The sequence below is a fragment of the Gymnodraco acuticeps genome, unplaced genomic scaffold (genome assembly GCF_902827175.1).
Source record: "Gymnodraco acuticeps unplaced genomic scaffold, fGymAcu1.1, whole genome shotgun sequence".
Classification (NCBI taxonomy): Eukaryota; Metazoa; Chordata; class Actinopteri; order Perciformes; family Bathydraconidae; genus Gymnodraco; species Gymnodraco acuticeps.
In genome coordinates this window covers 270,360-286,590 of record NW_022990764.1, presented here as the reverse complement: position 1 = coordinate 286,590, position 16,231 = coordinate 270,360, and the positions used below count along the sequence as shown (strand labels likewise).

The 16,231-nt window shown below is 41.0% G+C and overlaps 1 protein-coding gene across 2 annotated transcripts in view; it reads right to left on the bottom strand.

Annotated features, from left to right (window-relative positions):
* col4a2 (collagen, type IV, alpha 2) overlaps positions 1-16,231 on the bottom strand; it is a 61,083-nt gene that overhangs the window by 27,693 nt on the left and 17,159 nt on the right. For both annotated transcript variants that reach the window (XM_034232411.1, XM_034232410.1), the window contains exon 4: positions 12,978-13,058. In XM_034232411.1, coding sequence (XP_034088302.1) covers positions 12,978-13,058 — 81 coding nt within the window. The remainder of the gene's footprint in view (positions 1-12,977; positions 13,059-16,231) is intronic.

The window sequence follows — 16,231 nt, the reverse complement described above, 5'->3', positions numbered from 1 at the left end:
AATTAGCAAACACACAGTAGATAATATCTTAAATCCTTTAATACCTGTCTTGTTTTGCTATTCCTATCCCTATCACAACAATATTTCTGTCTCTTCCAAGGATTAACCCCATCTGTTATTTATCATGTCTGCCATTGACAACGACATGTTCCAGGTCCACCTTCTGCAGCTGGAGGAATGTGTTGGGAGGATTCTGAATTTGTAGCACAGCTTCACAGCTGATTTGAAATAAACTTCTAAACTAAACATTGCTCTGAATGTTGTGGCGCTACCGAAAAGATGGAGAATTTTTACCAAATCCAGATATTCAGGTTTGTATAAATCTTAATTTGGCTGACCTACAGGGTGTGTCAGTACACCACAACAGAAGTTAAGTGCAAATGTTAAAAGGAAGTTCATGTTTTCTACTTGTGTATGTTAGACTGTATACAGTCACATGTGATGTTGTATGGTTTATGTTTAAGGTCCTAGGGATAAAGGATGTAAATAATAATTTAAGGTCTTATATTTTTATTCTGATGTTCATTTATGATCTGTCTCAAAAAATGCAAGCACAACCATCAGTGATGCTACAAACATTTAACCACAATAGCAATAATTATTTTTTCGATTTTCTCTCTGCCTAAAAATATTGTTTCTCTATAATCCATGTTTATGTCTGGAAGAGTCAGCGATTTCTTAATAGTTGGAATTTTAAGTGGACACATTTACATTTCCACTTTACTTGTGTAAACTTGCAAGAGAAAGACATCTCTGAGAAAATCTGTCCTATTTACACTGTATAAAATGCAGTAAACATAATTCCTTTCTCCCTCTGTGTACGTGGGCGTGTTTGCATTTCTCATTCCTAAATCACAGATCTATTAAAAGTTCCCCCGTCTGACACCATACATTTCATCTGGACCCAGACTGTCCCCTGGGGTGGACGGTTTGGGAATGGCCCACTAAGAGCAGGATGGGAACCCACAGCCCAGTGCACAGACCTCTGACCTCAGAGGGGAATACAATAAATGAATAAACAACTGGCCGGAAGCTTCCTCTGTTATTCCATCTGTCTGTCTGGAAAAACCAGGACATTGTGCAATTTATTTTTTAAAGCAGAAAAATGGATAGAGTTACTGATTAGAAAAAGGACGGTCAACAGAGATAAGAAATATGCTTAATCAGAGAAAAACAGATAACATGAACCTAGTGACTTCCACAAAGAACACGACTCTAATATTCTTTAAATATTTTCAAATGTATCAGCTTGGGTTAAAATGGTCATGTCACATACTTTTTGTCTTTTCATGTTTCACAAATAGCCCACAGCTAATCTTAGGAGAAGAATGCACACTTGGGCTGTTTCTCAATATCAAGGAAGGCTGCCCCTGAGCCACTATTTCAAGGATGCTACGTCATCGAGTCCCGCCAAAGGACTGTTCCAATGTCCAGGCTCCTTGGAATTCTACCGAGCCCGGCGTCCTTCGTAACGAGAAATGTTCTTAAAATGCCCACAATGCTTTGCGCACGGACCAATTTTCAAATCTTTGGCGGAAATCACGCTCCATTTAAGGCGGGGCCTCGCATATGACGCACACCTGCACACCTGTTAGCCTGTTCCACCATTCTTCGTTTTCCGAGGCTAGGAAGGATTCTTGCCTCGCTTCTTAAGGAAGTGACTCGGAAGACATGTCCTACCAAGGAAGCGTCCTCGACATTGAGAAACACCCTTGCACTACTTCACAAACTTTGACTCACAAATAAATGAGGTTTCCATGTCTCTTTTTGGATATTCAACTCTACGTTTACTCAGTTGCAAACAATGTGAATACCTTAAATCCTTCAAGTGGTTGTAAAATAACAATGGAACATGAACAGACAATGTGGCAGTGAGAAGAGGCCGATGCTACGCAGTGTGGACATTATCCTCTCATGTCATTAATGGCAGGCCACCAACAGCCACATACTTCCACGGTAACATCTCCAGACCAGAGCTGATACACTAACATTCACACAACACTCACTGGTGTAAACTGTGAAGTCATGGTGAGTTAGGCTTACTTACAAGCTTAATAGTTTGTACAACGTGACATCTGAACACAACAGGCGGGAAAAAGTGTTTAGTGTTTGCGGTGGGAAAAAGCCTGCTGTCAAAAGGCTGGACCAGACCTAATATTTTAACAAATGTTTTTTTTTCTTCCTGGAGGCATTCATGATGTGTTTCGTGTTTGTACATATCAGAAGAATGAAAACAAGAGAGCATGTGAAAGAAGTCTAAATCCTAACACCTGGCCAAACACTGCATGAGGAAAGTTACAAAATGTGTTGGACTGAGCTTCCTTGATTTAGATTACAAAGAAAGTGTGGAGAGGTGATTTCATCCACCCAATAAGTACATAGAAACACACTGATATCTGAATTCACTGAACATCAGCAGTGTTTCAGCAGTATTGAACTGATCTGCTCTGTGCATACTATCAAGGAAATGAGAAAAAGCATTGATCCAGAAAATGAGGAAAAATGGAAGGAAGGAAGGAGCTAAAGAACAAATTAAGGAAGGAAATAAGAAGGTGGAAGGGGAGAGGTTAACATATTATTTAAGAAGTAAATGTTGTATTAAATAAGAAAAAAAGAGAACAATTATAAAGGAGAGTAGAAAGAAGGAAACGGGGAAGGAAGAATAGAGGCCAGGAAGGTAGATTACAGCGTGTAAACCCTTTCTCTCTGACTCCCACCATAAGGCTCAGACACTTTGGTGGATTCGGTCCCACTGCTCTGAGACCCAGCTCACATGTTTTTCTTGGATAAATTTTTCTTGGCTCATTTCCTGAAGATCCACATCCCCTTCTGCCTTATGCACAGGGGGGAAATGGGGCTCAGCTCCCCTAGAGGAGTGAGAGGCTTCAGGGGCTCCGCTTGGAGGATGAAGAGGGTCCTTAGCTGGATGCCCTGAGGAGGACTGAGGCAGAACAAATAAACATCTGCAGATGATGTTTAGATATCTATTAGAGTGTGTTTAGATCTCCTGGCTCAAATCAGCGAGGTCAGTTTTCCGAATTCCAGGCTGGAAAAAAAATGGTCCTACTTCTGAAAATCCTTGAAGACTGTGTTGGATCAAAGCGGATATAAAATGACAGAAGAGGGTTACAGAAAAAGCAACAAAGCCATGCAGGCTACAGGTGGAACAGCATCATATAAAAAAACAGTATCTGATGAAGAATTACCGTGAGAAAGTGCTTTGTTACTGTGGAGACAAAGCTCCAGCCAGATTTGTAAAAACATAATTGAAACCTTCGTCATCGGTTCCTCTGACTCATCCGCTTAAAATGTCTCAAGAGAGAGGGGTGTAAAAACAGATGACATGCAAACAGGGATTTCTTTTCACTTGTTTCCCATGGAGGTCTGCTGCTTTTTGTTTAGCTGTTTGGCACATAGTGGTTTCAGACCGGTTTACATTGGAATTAATGTGTTTAGACTCTGAGCTAATTTCTGCATGCACATGTAACACTTTCACAGAGCATGTGCACATGCATGAGCCAGAAATCTGACAGCATCCAGACCACAGACGAGGCTGCTAATGACCGGTTGGACTGGAGCGTGTGTGTGTGTGTGTGTGTGTGTGTGTGTGTGTGTGAGAGTCTTCATGTGAGGGTGTGTGTTGTGTTGAAGATCAGGACTCCAGGGGGGGATCCCAGGCTGAGAACAGAACAGCTTGAACCTCCAACTATCCCAGGGGTCTCTGGGGCCCGACACCTGTGCTATTGCCTCACGTCAGAGGAATGAGACGTCTCATGTCTGCGCTACAAGCACATGTGTGTCCAAACAGGATGCAGCTGCGGCCTGTGTGTGTGTGTGTGTTGTGTGTGTGTGTGTTTGTGAGAAAGATCGAGGAATGGCCGGTCTGAATGGCTGGTCTTAGGTGTTGCCCTCACCTCAGAGAATAACCACCTGTGGGCCTGTATCGTGTGTCTGAGTGTAAGTCTGCGTGTAATGAAGTCCATCATGGGTGTGTTGCCTCCATAATCCATTGACATTACATTTATCACCATGACTCTTATGCCATTACAGCTTCCATACAGTGGATCACCCGAGGCGCAGTGACCCGCTGTTTATAAAAGTCCACCAAGGATCACTCAGTTTCCTCAACAAAGCTGTTCTCTGACGTTGTACATCACACCCAGGGGCACAAAGGTATGTATATTGACTTGGAGGGTAATTGTTTGAGAGGCCACAGGAACTATGATGAAGTGTGACAAATGCACTTATTTTAATACATTTCTCAACAAGATCTGCTCTTTTAAAGTAGGTTTTACAGATTTTTTTATTTATTGTACAGTAAAAACAACATTATCATAAGTAAGGGTATGATAGAAAATACTACTGGAAAACATTCAAATGCTACGTTTGTATGTAATGACAACTTTAATTAATATTATTTAATCACATAATTGATTTATTAAGCAAAAATGACGCACATACTGTACAGTATCTTCAGTCTCTCAACTATGAGGCTTTGCTGCCTTTTTATAATTAATATAGAAAAAGTATTATCTGACATTTAACAGACTTAAAACATTGTAAATCTTTTGGAACAAGACTATACCAGCCAGAGTACACACCAGAGAGCAGAACAAATGATCTTGATTATGACGCAGACCTAATTGATAATGAAAATAATAGTTGAATCCATACAGCTTCATGTATCTAGTTGTTTTTAAAGCAGCCTTACAGGCTCTTCACAAACAGTTAAAAGACATAAAACACAGCTATGGGAAAAAAACAAGCCTGTGAAATTTGATTTATAGTCAAATACCCAGCTGTGATCGTGGCCCTGATTGAACTGCACTGCATCTAGTCACATTAGTGTCGGGGATACCCATTTAATCCTTGAGTTCTCTTTCTGCACCCCCCGATCCATCCAGCTGGCCAAGCCCACAGCCCAACTTTGCCAGTCTGGAAAAGTTTTTCATTTTCCCACATGAGGATGCAACGCCCACAGCCATTCCAGCTAATGCACATTCCTGGATAGTTCACAAGGGAGCAAATCTGTGCAAAGGTCCATGTATGTATATGTGCCTGTGGTTAATGTACTGGATTACTGGTTTCTCAAGTGAATACAGTATCTTGTGTGTAAATGTAAATTACATCAAGTTGATATTCATAATTTTAGTAAAAATTAGGGCACAGTTTTACCTTGACCTTTCCTATATATGAAGGGGGAAAATAAATCACACAACATTTCCTGAATCACAGCACTATTTAGAACAAAGTCCTAACTGAAAACACACCTTTCCCTGAAAAGAGGAATAAATATGAGAAGAAAAGACATCTAATTGTTTCCTCTATAGCTGGCCCCCAATATGGGTTTCACAACAAGGCCTGATGGGGAACACATGGCGTTGCCGTGGTGACCCACAACTCTGGTCAAATTTTTCCTACAGCCCCGAGGACCCTCTTTGTTGACCAAAACGTTTTGTTACTGCTGTCTGCAAATCAAATGCATCCCATAGGAGGTACCGCGATGAGGAATACATGGTATGTGTCTGTGTATGTTTCTCAATGAGACGCAGAGGAAGATCGATTCCGCAGGAAACAGAAGGAGTCCACAGGGGGAAAATAAGGAGGAAAGCTCCAAGGGGGAGGCTTTTTATGGAACATAAAATCGCCATATTTCAAAGTGATCAGGGTGCTTGGGTTTAGAGTCCCATGATGCACTGATCAGCCAAAACATAAAATAGAATATCTCACACTTATAATACTCTTCTGGATCTTTGTTCACCTCGTTTGTCCTCGTTACAATCAACACTATGTGCACTGGCTGATGACAACACAGTCAGGCCACAGCTGGTAAGGACAAGGCCAATGTTTACCGCCTTAAACAAGGTCTCACAAATACTGGACTACTGACTGACTGTACTGTCAGTAGCGAAGTGTAGCTATCATTGCTACTGATAGACCTATGGCAGCAACAACATCAAGGTCATTGAATGACATAAAGATTTCAATCTTAACTTAAAATCCTCTTTCCAAAACAATAGGTCCGAAAAAGCCGCTTTTCATTTTTTACTGCCTATTTTACCTGCTGACAAATGTAATCAGCTGTAACCAATTAGCTTAATACGTGAATGTTAAACTTTTTCAGGTGGTTGAAAATACAGTCTGTAACTGACTCGTTTTAGAAGGTCATGCTTAATCTCATAAAAAAAAGACTGAGGCTAAAGATGCATGTTATAGGCAAAGAGTTGGCATCCTCACTTGAAGAAAAAAAGAAACAGCATTGTTTCTGTGTTTTAGTGCCAGGGTAGTTAACCCTATAGGTGTATTATAAATGTATATGTATTATAAATATGATAAAGTAAAATGTAACATCAGCAACGTATTTAACTCTAACAGAGCCCTCTTTGACCATCTACAATGCTTGGAAGATTGGCGTCGGCTTCATTGTTTGTCTTTTCAGACAGTATGCCCTACTTTTAACAATACAAAAGGGTTTTGGAAAATAACTAACTGTGTTCATGTGTTGAATGAACATATTGCTTTGGTAACACTGGCAGGGGTACTGAAGTTTAAACTTCCCTCATTCTAATAAAGAGGAGGACAGAGCCATGGACAGCAGGAGTGAAATACAACACAGTGTTTAACGTTACCTGTAACCCCACCAAAGGTAGAAAGCTAATGAAATGCTTCTTGGCCTGGGAAGTAATGCCGGGTTAAACTACTGATCTAAGCTGGACCAGTTGGCAATTTAAATTAAAGCAGAACAAAACACATTTTAAACAAATGATAATACACAACTTTTCTGTAGATATTGAGTTTTAACACCATGCATGCACACGTCAACATGTAGAAAAAACCAAGGCTGGACAGGTCCTCTCTGCTTAGTTACGGTTACTAAGCTATGATTGGACAATTTTGGGGGGGATGAGTTCAAAGAAGGGTCAATGACTAAAGTCATTGTATAATTACTACATCTTAAGTAAAAGTATATACCCATTTGCGCGTGTCCCCCCGTGTTTGTGTATATTTGTGTGTGACTTTTCAAAAGAGATGCTCCTTTGTCCACATCAACAATAGTCCTCTTGTTCCAGAAACAGCACCCATCATCTTAAAATGTGAGAGAGCTACTTTTATTGGCCGGTCGGCAGCTGGGTGCAGGACGAAGGGTCAAATCGGCTTCGACAGAAATGGAAAAAAAGAGAAAATGACAGGAAAAAAGGTCTTTGATTGTAGAGGCAGACGAAGATTTAATCTGAGAAATATGATGTGATCTTGTGATGTTCTCCTTATAAATTATCTGGAACATCTTCTAGTTTGTTCATTGTCCGTCCAGTGAGCTTTATCTTTCTGTATATCATGGTAGCACACAAACACTTAAGGCTAATTTAATATTTTTTCCTACCAACAATAATTGTAAAGATAATGAAGAATGTAGATGGGGAAAATCATACAAAGTGGATGAGCAACATCAGTTATTATGGTTTATTTTATTCTTTACTCATCGGTCGGTAGTCAGGTGGTTCAGAGTAGTGAATCACACAAAACCACATGAGGAATGTGTGGAGATTTAACAGCCTTGTTTTTGTTTCTTCTTGGCATGACTTAGAGCCTTGCTCATTTTTACAAGGTTCACACAGTGGCTGAGATATTTCAACAGTTAAGCCATGTCTTTCCCGCTTTTGTCTGAAAAATGACGTGTTAACACTCACAAACAGCTGTTGACTGTCTGTTGGTCTAAGTGTCTCCCTAGATATTTCCTCCTGCTCCACAGCTTTAATTTTCATACAGGACAAAGCCCACTGAATTCCTCTTTCCAACAATCTCAAGAAAAGAAAATCCTCCCGGCTAAGAGTTTTAGTGATAGCAGCAGGTTTTCGCTTCCCTCCCCTTTCATCCACTCACACAAACCATATTTTCAACATTGCTCCACAGTTGGTAGTTCTTGCCTAATAGGCCCTGTCAGGGTCAGGGTCAGGGTCAGGGGAGAGGGGCTACAGGAAAAGGCTCCTGATTACAGGTTTGATTGAGGGGCTTATAAAATACCATTACGCATCATTTCGTCTGCTGATATGTGAAGCTACAGTACAACAGGCCGTAATGCAGACAGACATGCTGCCAGTGCAAGTGAATCAGTTCAATTACTTATCTCGTCTCCCTACTGACAGACAAATAGTTTCTATCACAGGAGATGAGTCCTTTTTTTATTAAAGTTACTGATGGAAATGCAGCTCTAATCAGATGAGTTCAACCTGATTTAAGTTCAACAGTTTATGTTATACACACACACTATAGTGCTAAAAAAACACATCTACAAGTTGAAAAGTTTCAGGGACTAATAAAAACCTTATGCACCATAAATGTCATGCAAGTGTGAGTTTTAAGATTTGCTTTGTAAAGTTTTTATATGGCGATAGGTTGTAAAATGACCTAAAGGTCTTCCAAAGGAAGCCAGAACCTGAAAAACACCGGCTTTGGTAAAAATATATTCCAAAGGTTCTTTGATCTTTTCCGAGCCTACAGCATTCCTCTCTGTGCCGTTATCCTGTTCCTGATCAGACAGGAAAGTGTATGACAGTCATGGGTACAGGGCAAATAATGTAGGTACAGTAAAGACTTGTTTTTATGGAACAAGGACATCTTTGCCATTTATAGCTGCAACTGAACACCCATATGATCTTGTTTCCACAAAAACAGAGAGCGTCTATATTAAAAAAAGATCAGTGGACATTCATTGTGCTCAGCATCCTGGGACGTGTGTCATTTCCTGTTCTACATCATCAGCTGTCGCGCTTTTTTCCCATGGTGTAAATCTTCTGCATAGTGTCTATAATGGAAGCACTTCCGTTATCCGTCTCTCTGTTTCCCTCTGGATGTGTCCTTATCTCTCTGTGTCCACTGTATAGCATGAGGCGAGACAGTGAGCTCATGCAGATGGACGCTACTGTTCTCTAAGCCCAAGTGTCTTTTTCTCTATAAAACCCGGCGCCACTCCCCGCTTCTGAGAACTGAAGACGGAAAAACTCCCAGCACAAAAGACAGCATTGATCTGAACATGTTTTCTGGTGAGGACGCAGTGTGCCTTGTGCTCAGTTACTCATGCTGCCCTAGTTTTTCATGCTTTAGGGGCCACACACTGCTCAACCTACTTTAGCTTGCTTTCTTTTCCTTTTATTTGACCACATTTTACTTTCTTCGTACAGATGACAACTCTTCAGAATACCAATACTTCAGAAGCTTTGTTTGCCTTATTTACTTTCTCGTAACACCATTTTAGGGTTGCTTGTTTTCCTTTTTATAGCAGAATCTGAGAAGCACAATCCACTAATGATTCAAAGGAAACAATGAGGAATTTTGGAAGTGTGCAGTGGGGAGCTTGATATTTTTCTGCCCACCTGCTATGTGCTCTCTGCCAGGGCAGTGGGTGGTGAGGCTGGAGAGTCAGCTCGCCAAATCTCTGCGTTCTGCCCAAAGCAGAAAACTAATGTAATTAATACATTAAGCCACACTTTACAATCTCTGTCATTCTTTCACTCTCTCTCTCACGACTCTCTGTACTGCAGAAACGGATACACTTTCCTTGTCTTTCTAGATTGCTCACATCTTATCTTTTTAAGGTGTCTTAAGGTTGAATGCGAACATTTGGTATTTGTTTGTTTGGACTGTTAGGGCCAGTACAACAAGCTATAAACAAAAATATTTGACATATAATAACCGTTTAAGGTTTTCTGTGGGGAAAGTGTTAGCAAACAATTGCCCATTCACCATCCATAAGACCTAGAGCACCATTTTCTTCTTTTACAGTCAAGTGTTGGTTCCCCTATTAAATACAGTTAATTGTTCACTCTCCTGCAAGCTGATTTGGTCCACAACAACTCCTGAGCAAATTATCTGGCTCTGCTCAATTTGGCTTAGGGTTAGGTGTCTGTTGTTTGGTATTGTTGACCAGTCGTTTTTTTAGATATTTTTGCAGAAAACAGCTGCCTGCTTAAAATGAGTGAGGTACCAAGTTGCAGGCCAGAAAACCACAAACATTGGCGAAAACATAATGAAATGTTAGCGCTAAGGTAAACAAAAGATTGGATGTAGTGATGACAATACTCAAATTAAAGACTCCCTCCAGCACGTAGTAGCCTGACCAAGATGTTGACATGACTACAACATTAACCCATTAACAACCATCAACAAATCGCCACAGCTGTGTCAGGTCTCAGCCAATCCGGACAGCTGGGAAGGATCAGCTCGACCCATTCAGGGAAGCGGACATCGCCAGGACTCTCCTCAGGGGAAAGACAGAATGGAGATAGACGTAAAGCAGAGGCAGCAGAGGGATTAACAAATCTGTGAGAATCCATCTTGGTTTCCATTGTATTTACAAACAACTACATGATTTGATGAGGGAAAGTTTGCGTAAGAATCTTAGGCCTTGGGAAATTAACAGCTTAAACATGCACGCAATGTGTCAGAGACAACAAGTGAGAGATCAAAACAAAGGGGAATTTATAGCCACATGTCTGGTTTCTCGGAAAGTAGAATCTAATCTTTCACAGTAATACATGCTTTAATAGCCAAATCAGTGTTGGCGAGAAAGGTTTTTACAGTTCGTCATTAGCATACCAGAAAAAGAGTATTGTTTTTTTTCAATTTCATCTTGTGTTAATAGAGAAAGCACAAACAAAGGTTTAACTGTGACTAAAAGTCCTTCACTTTCATGGCACTATGAAGTCACTGAATTACCAAAATCCTTTCCTTCACATCCAGCTGACGCAGAGGAACAGAGAGAGAGAGAGAGAGGGGGGGGGGGTAAAGGAATAGAACGGTGGTCTGCTGATCCCGTCATCCGACTTTTGCATCCTTCAGATGTGGAATGTGGGACTTCCTCTCTCTGCGCTGCGTTTCCTGTACCCAGAGGTCAGACCTACTGTAAAGTTGGTCTGGTAAATTCTCAGCGCATGCCAGAGTGCCATTCCTTTCTTCACCTTTTTTTGAAGATCGCCTCCCTCAGGAGCAGCTCTTTACTGGTAGACGGGGAGTTTTATTAGAGTCCATTTTTGTCCTTGAGTTTACCACATCATACTGCTGAACTGAGACTTTTACAGTTCCTATGAGCACTCTATAAAGTTTCTCTTTAAACATACATTTGCTTTACAAATGTACAAGGTGTTCTAAAGATACCTTTTTGTAGTCAATTCAGTTTACACACGTATTCTGTGCAACTGCTCTTTTACACAACACATATCCTATAGAAATTGGCCTTGCTGGCGCCCTTGCTCAGTCACATCCATGTTCGTATTGATCCTTCAATTTTAACTACACATCTGAAAATTGTATTGACCCCAAATCTGGACAAGGGTGTAATGTAAAAATATCAAATATATCCCTGAAAAAAAGAATTACGAAAATAAAAAACTAGACCTATGAGCACCCGATTCAACTTGGAACCATAACTATCTGACTGTTTTTCTTTTCTTTGTGTTAGATCTTGATGGAAGTTAAAGTCCAATTCTTCTCCAGATGTTCTTCCATACTCAGTCAACTAGTACAGCACAGTGCTGAGGGCATGCATAGTGTAGCTAAGGTGTTTATGTATGTCAGCTCCTCTAAAAGCCTGTGTGTACTAAGGTTAGTCAGAAACCACTTCTTTATTCAAAGCATGTTTTGTCACAGATGAAACCCTGTTTGTTTTTTCACTCATAAACATGTCTGGCCAAATGTTGTTGAGAGTAGGCGTTGTCTGTCTGATTCTGAAAGTTACAAAACGTTATGGATGTGAATCCCCCTGCCCAACGATCAGAAAGCTATCTGATGATCTGAGCAGCACGTGTCTGAAGCATAAAGCAGCCGTTAGTCATGCAGAACACCGGTTATTCCCTCTGAGTTTGTAATCTCAATGTGTTTAGTCTATGTCTGTCTCTTGAGTTAAAAACCCTCGGTCCCTCTCTCTTTCGTTTCTCACCCTAATGGGTCCACCACACTCCAGACACACCTGCCCCTCTGACCCCCTCTTTAAGGGGTTAATGGTGTGAATTTCATCACTTAAACTGTACGGAAGTGAGATAAGTATTTCTAACTAATGACTTTCAGCAGCACAGTCTTACATAAGGCTGAAGGCTGAAACAGACTCATACATTCAACATTATAACATATTCATGTTGCACTGTTGTGATGCTTTTGTTTCCTAGAATAGGCCATGATTACACATGATGCTGTTTGTTGGAGAATATATGAAGGATGGATGTTTGCAACTACATTTGATATATTTTGTTCGGTCAACAAGAATCATTATAAGAACAAAAACTATTATAAGAAAAAGCCACAACAATATGCCAATCCCTCTATAAATGCTTTTTTAATTTCCAAACATGAGACCCACAGTGCATTGGTTACAACACAAGATATATATGTTTCAAAACAGGTCTCAAAAATATCAGCTGGGCACTGTAGTTGCCCAGTGCATAACTACTCGAAAAGCTTTGAGTGTCAACATATTAAAATAGGCATGTTTAAATATGTTTGGTCTAACAAATAGCCTAAAGTTTTGTATGAAATGAAAGCTGCAGAACATCACCTGGTGAGAGCTTTGACGGTTCGACCTATTTTCAGATATCATGTGATTTAGGAAAGGCACACTCTGTCGGCTTACATAAAACATGTAACATAAAAATAAAATAATTGATTATGTTGCAAATAGCATTTTATGGTAATTTAGGCTTTAAGTTGTGTTGCCGATTTAGTTAACGTGTATACTACTCAACTATGCTCCCTGGTGGTCAGGGATAAGATTAGGTAGAATTATTTGATGACTACAGCCATTGTTTCAGCTAGTTAGAGAAAGGTTTGCACTCTTAGCAACCAAGGTATTGAAATTGCAATTTTCAGAGGCATTTTGAAAACATCACATGTACTCATGACCTAGTTTGAAGAGGAAGAGCTGGTTAACACAGGGGTTAAGGAAGATAGTGATAGATAGAGAGGGAACAGTAGTTACAGTTTGGACTTACCCTGGCACCTTTCTCTGGGAAACATTTACAGCCTCCGCTGCAGTCTCTTCCTCCACAGGGGCCACTGTGCTTCTTCCCACCCTGTCAGACACAAAACAGACAACATGAACGTTAGAGCTGGGCTATAGGAAGTCATGGTATGGATGTCATATACTGTCTACAGGAAACGTAAAACAATTCGCTTTCCACTCAATTTACAAGAATACAGTAGAGATAAGTCCATCTGTTGTAGCCTACTTTCCTCTTTGTGCATTAGATGGCACAGGGTGTGGGATAAACTGTTGTTTACTGTAGGTGTTACCGGCTGTGTTTGTGTACACTGCGGTGTATGTGAATACGCTTGATGTTTATGTCTGGAAGATTGTTTTAGAGTTGTCTGCACTGCTGTGTATAGTGGTCTTGTGTGCAAAGAGGATGTTTTGCATGTGGCTTCAATGACTCATGACGCGCGTCCAGACATAATGGATGTGCATAAAAATGCTATTCATCAGATGGGCTGGGACCGGCCTGTGACGGGGACAATATTTCTTTAGAGGTCTGCATAGCAACAAAACCGCCCACCATCACAGACTGTTCTGTGCTCGACACGACAATCACACACACACGTCCACAGGGTTCAGCGGTTCATGACATGATCAAGGACAGCAGTCACACAAACGGGGTTTCCCAACCCGCAGGTCAGAGGTCTCGAGACCCAGAGCTAGCGGAGATAGCTGGAGACATTCATTAAGACAGAACGGCGTCTTGGGGAATGTTTGTGTTCATGTGGTGTTTCAAATCAAAATCATGCAAAATCCAAGTTTGCTTTTGGATTCTTTGCCATGACAGCATTTGTCACTCATTAGAAGCATAAGCAAAACAGCCTTGACAAAACTGTAGCAAAACAAACGTGTTGGAAACCGCACCTTAACCCACTATACATTGCAAATCAGTGATCCAAATGTTCTTAAAATAGATTGTTGGATTAATCAGTGACTGCTTAAACCCCCAGCACGGTTTGAATGTAGAACTTGAAACCTAATTAAAATGTTCCATTGAACTCTCTCATTGAGTCTGAGAGAGATTACTAATGAAACACACACGCTCTCACATGCAAAACTTTCAAAAATAAATCCAGACACTTAAAATTACCACTCCAAAGCTGACTTTCAATAAGTGTTTTAACATAAAATAACAATTGTATTGCTGTGTGTCACAAACACAAGGGCCACCAGCTAACATGGTAGGGTGTAAGAGTCACATCTAGACTCCATCTGTAGGTATAATCTTTAAAATGATACAGCTACATTTGAAAACTTATAGTAAATGATTTTGCGGCTCTAGAGTGCTACATACTTTAAGAATTGCTGGTTAAAGGGATTGGGTGCAAAGCCCCATTACGGCCCCTACACACGGCGGCGTGCGTTGCCGCTTCAACGCTTCTGCCCATTCACTTTGAATGGGGTGACGTCACGATTCGCCGAACTGCATTGTGGGAGCAAAGCGTAGCTTCTCTCGCGGTGCTCGCTGCAAAAGTAGAGCAATGTTCTACTTTTGCCGCCTCGACGGAGGCGTCAGCCAATCAAATCCCGCGTATGCAAATCTGACATTACAAGCGCTAGCCAATCAAACCGCGTGTATGTTGGGAGAGCCAGACCGCAGTTATTTCCCATATGTTAAAAAATGGAGGAGAAAATTATCGTGGCGGTACTATATGACCAGTCCCTCTTTACATACAGGGATACAAACCGGAGGAGCCAGGCATGGGGGGAGGTGGCAGAGACAGTGGGTGAAACTGGTAGGTTTTCGCCTGTTTGGGGAGTTTATATCCAGTGTACTTCGTTTGAATGGACAGCTAGCAAGCATAGACAGTATATTTAGCCAGCATCGATGTAGCATGAATGCTTTGCTTTGTATGTCCGGGGCGGGACATTCATGTGATTGGTTGTTGGTCGCGTTGTTCGTAAAAAATCCCCAGGCTTCAGACACGCCCACCGCCAAGCGGTAACGCATGCCGCCGTGTGTAGGGGCCGTTAGTGGCTGTCTATTACAATGTATAAGTGAAACTTTGACTAGACATACTAAGGCTCCATGTAGTCGGAGATGACGTCTCTCTTTTGTGTTCGCCTACGTGCTCCACCTACACAGCCATACCATAGCAAATGCTTCAATACCCTCCCCTCTCCCTTCTTAAACAAATACAAAATCAAAATGGCCACTTTATGCCCACAATGGCAACAAATATGCAGAGAAAGAATCAGAATAATTCCCCCTCCTCACTTTGACAGCAGAGATCCCAGCAGACTCTCTTACAATGGCCACATTCAGACACCCTTAGCACACAAAGACCTTCTTTGACTATGCTATGGAGACGTCGTCCTTTAATGATCCCCTATCTCCACAACAAAAAGACCCTCTTCCTCTCTTTTATGGAATGCACAAGGCTGCATTTCTTGGTTAACTACCAGAGGATCTGAGGGTTCCTTTCAAATGTTTGATATAGACATGAAGTGATGGGTTTAATTTAGCCTGCATGCCATGGTGGCAGATTCACTCTGTCCTTAGACAGCATTTGTTACTTATATCCTGATGCTTGAAATATGGTATATCCAAGCATCCTCTCTAGGGAATACCCTTATGTTCAGTTTCAAGTAGAGAAGGTTATGTCATCCCAATAAGGATGTAACAGAGTCATAGCATGACCTTTCTCCACGTCGAAGTGGAAGTCCGCAACCCAGACAATAGACTGCTCCGGGAAAAATCACAAAGGAATGGCTCCCATAAAGGCAATTACAAATGACTGTGCTATGCGTCATGAATTACACTTTAGAGTTAACAAGTTCAAAATAGATGATGTCTGTTTTAGTAAAGGACAATAGGAATGTGCTACAGTATCCTGTTTTCTCCACCCACAGTCACAATGACCCACTGATCACTTTTTTCCTGATACTGCAAGGCACACCTTGGTCGATTATACAGTATGTTGCTGTATTTATTCATAGTTTGGTTCATTTTGTCATTTTGTACACACTGACTTATTACAAACAAAAAAAGAGACAGTTAGCTTGAAGTTGGATGGATTGTTAACTCATTGATATGTCAGTTTATTTATCCTGTATCATCAAAGCTATGGGGCCATGTCTTGTAGTATTGAAACAAGGCAGAGCCACAGCACGATAATTATGATAAATGGTTAGATCAGATGAAGAACTACAAATCCCTTTAATGCAAACGTACTGTTAAATGCAACAAAGAGAAATACTGCATGAATTGAG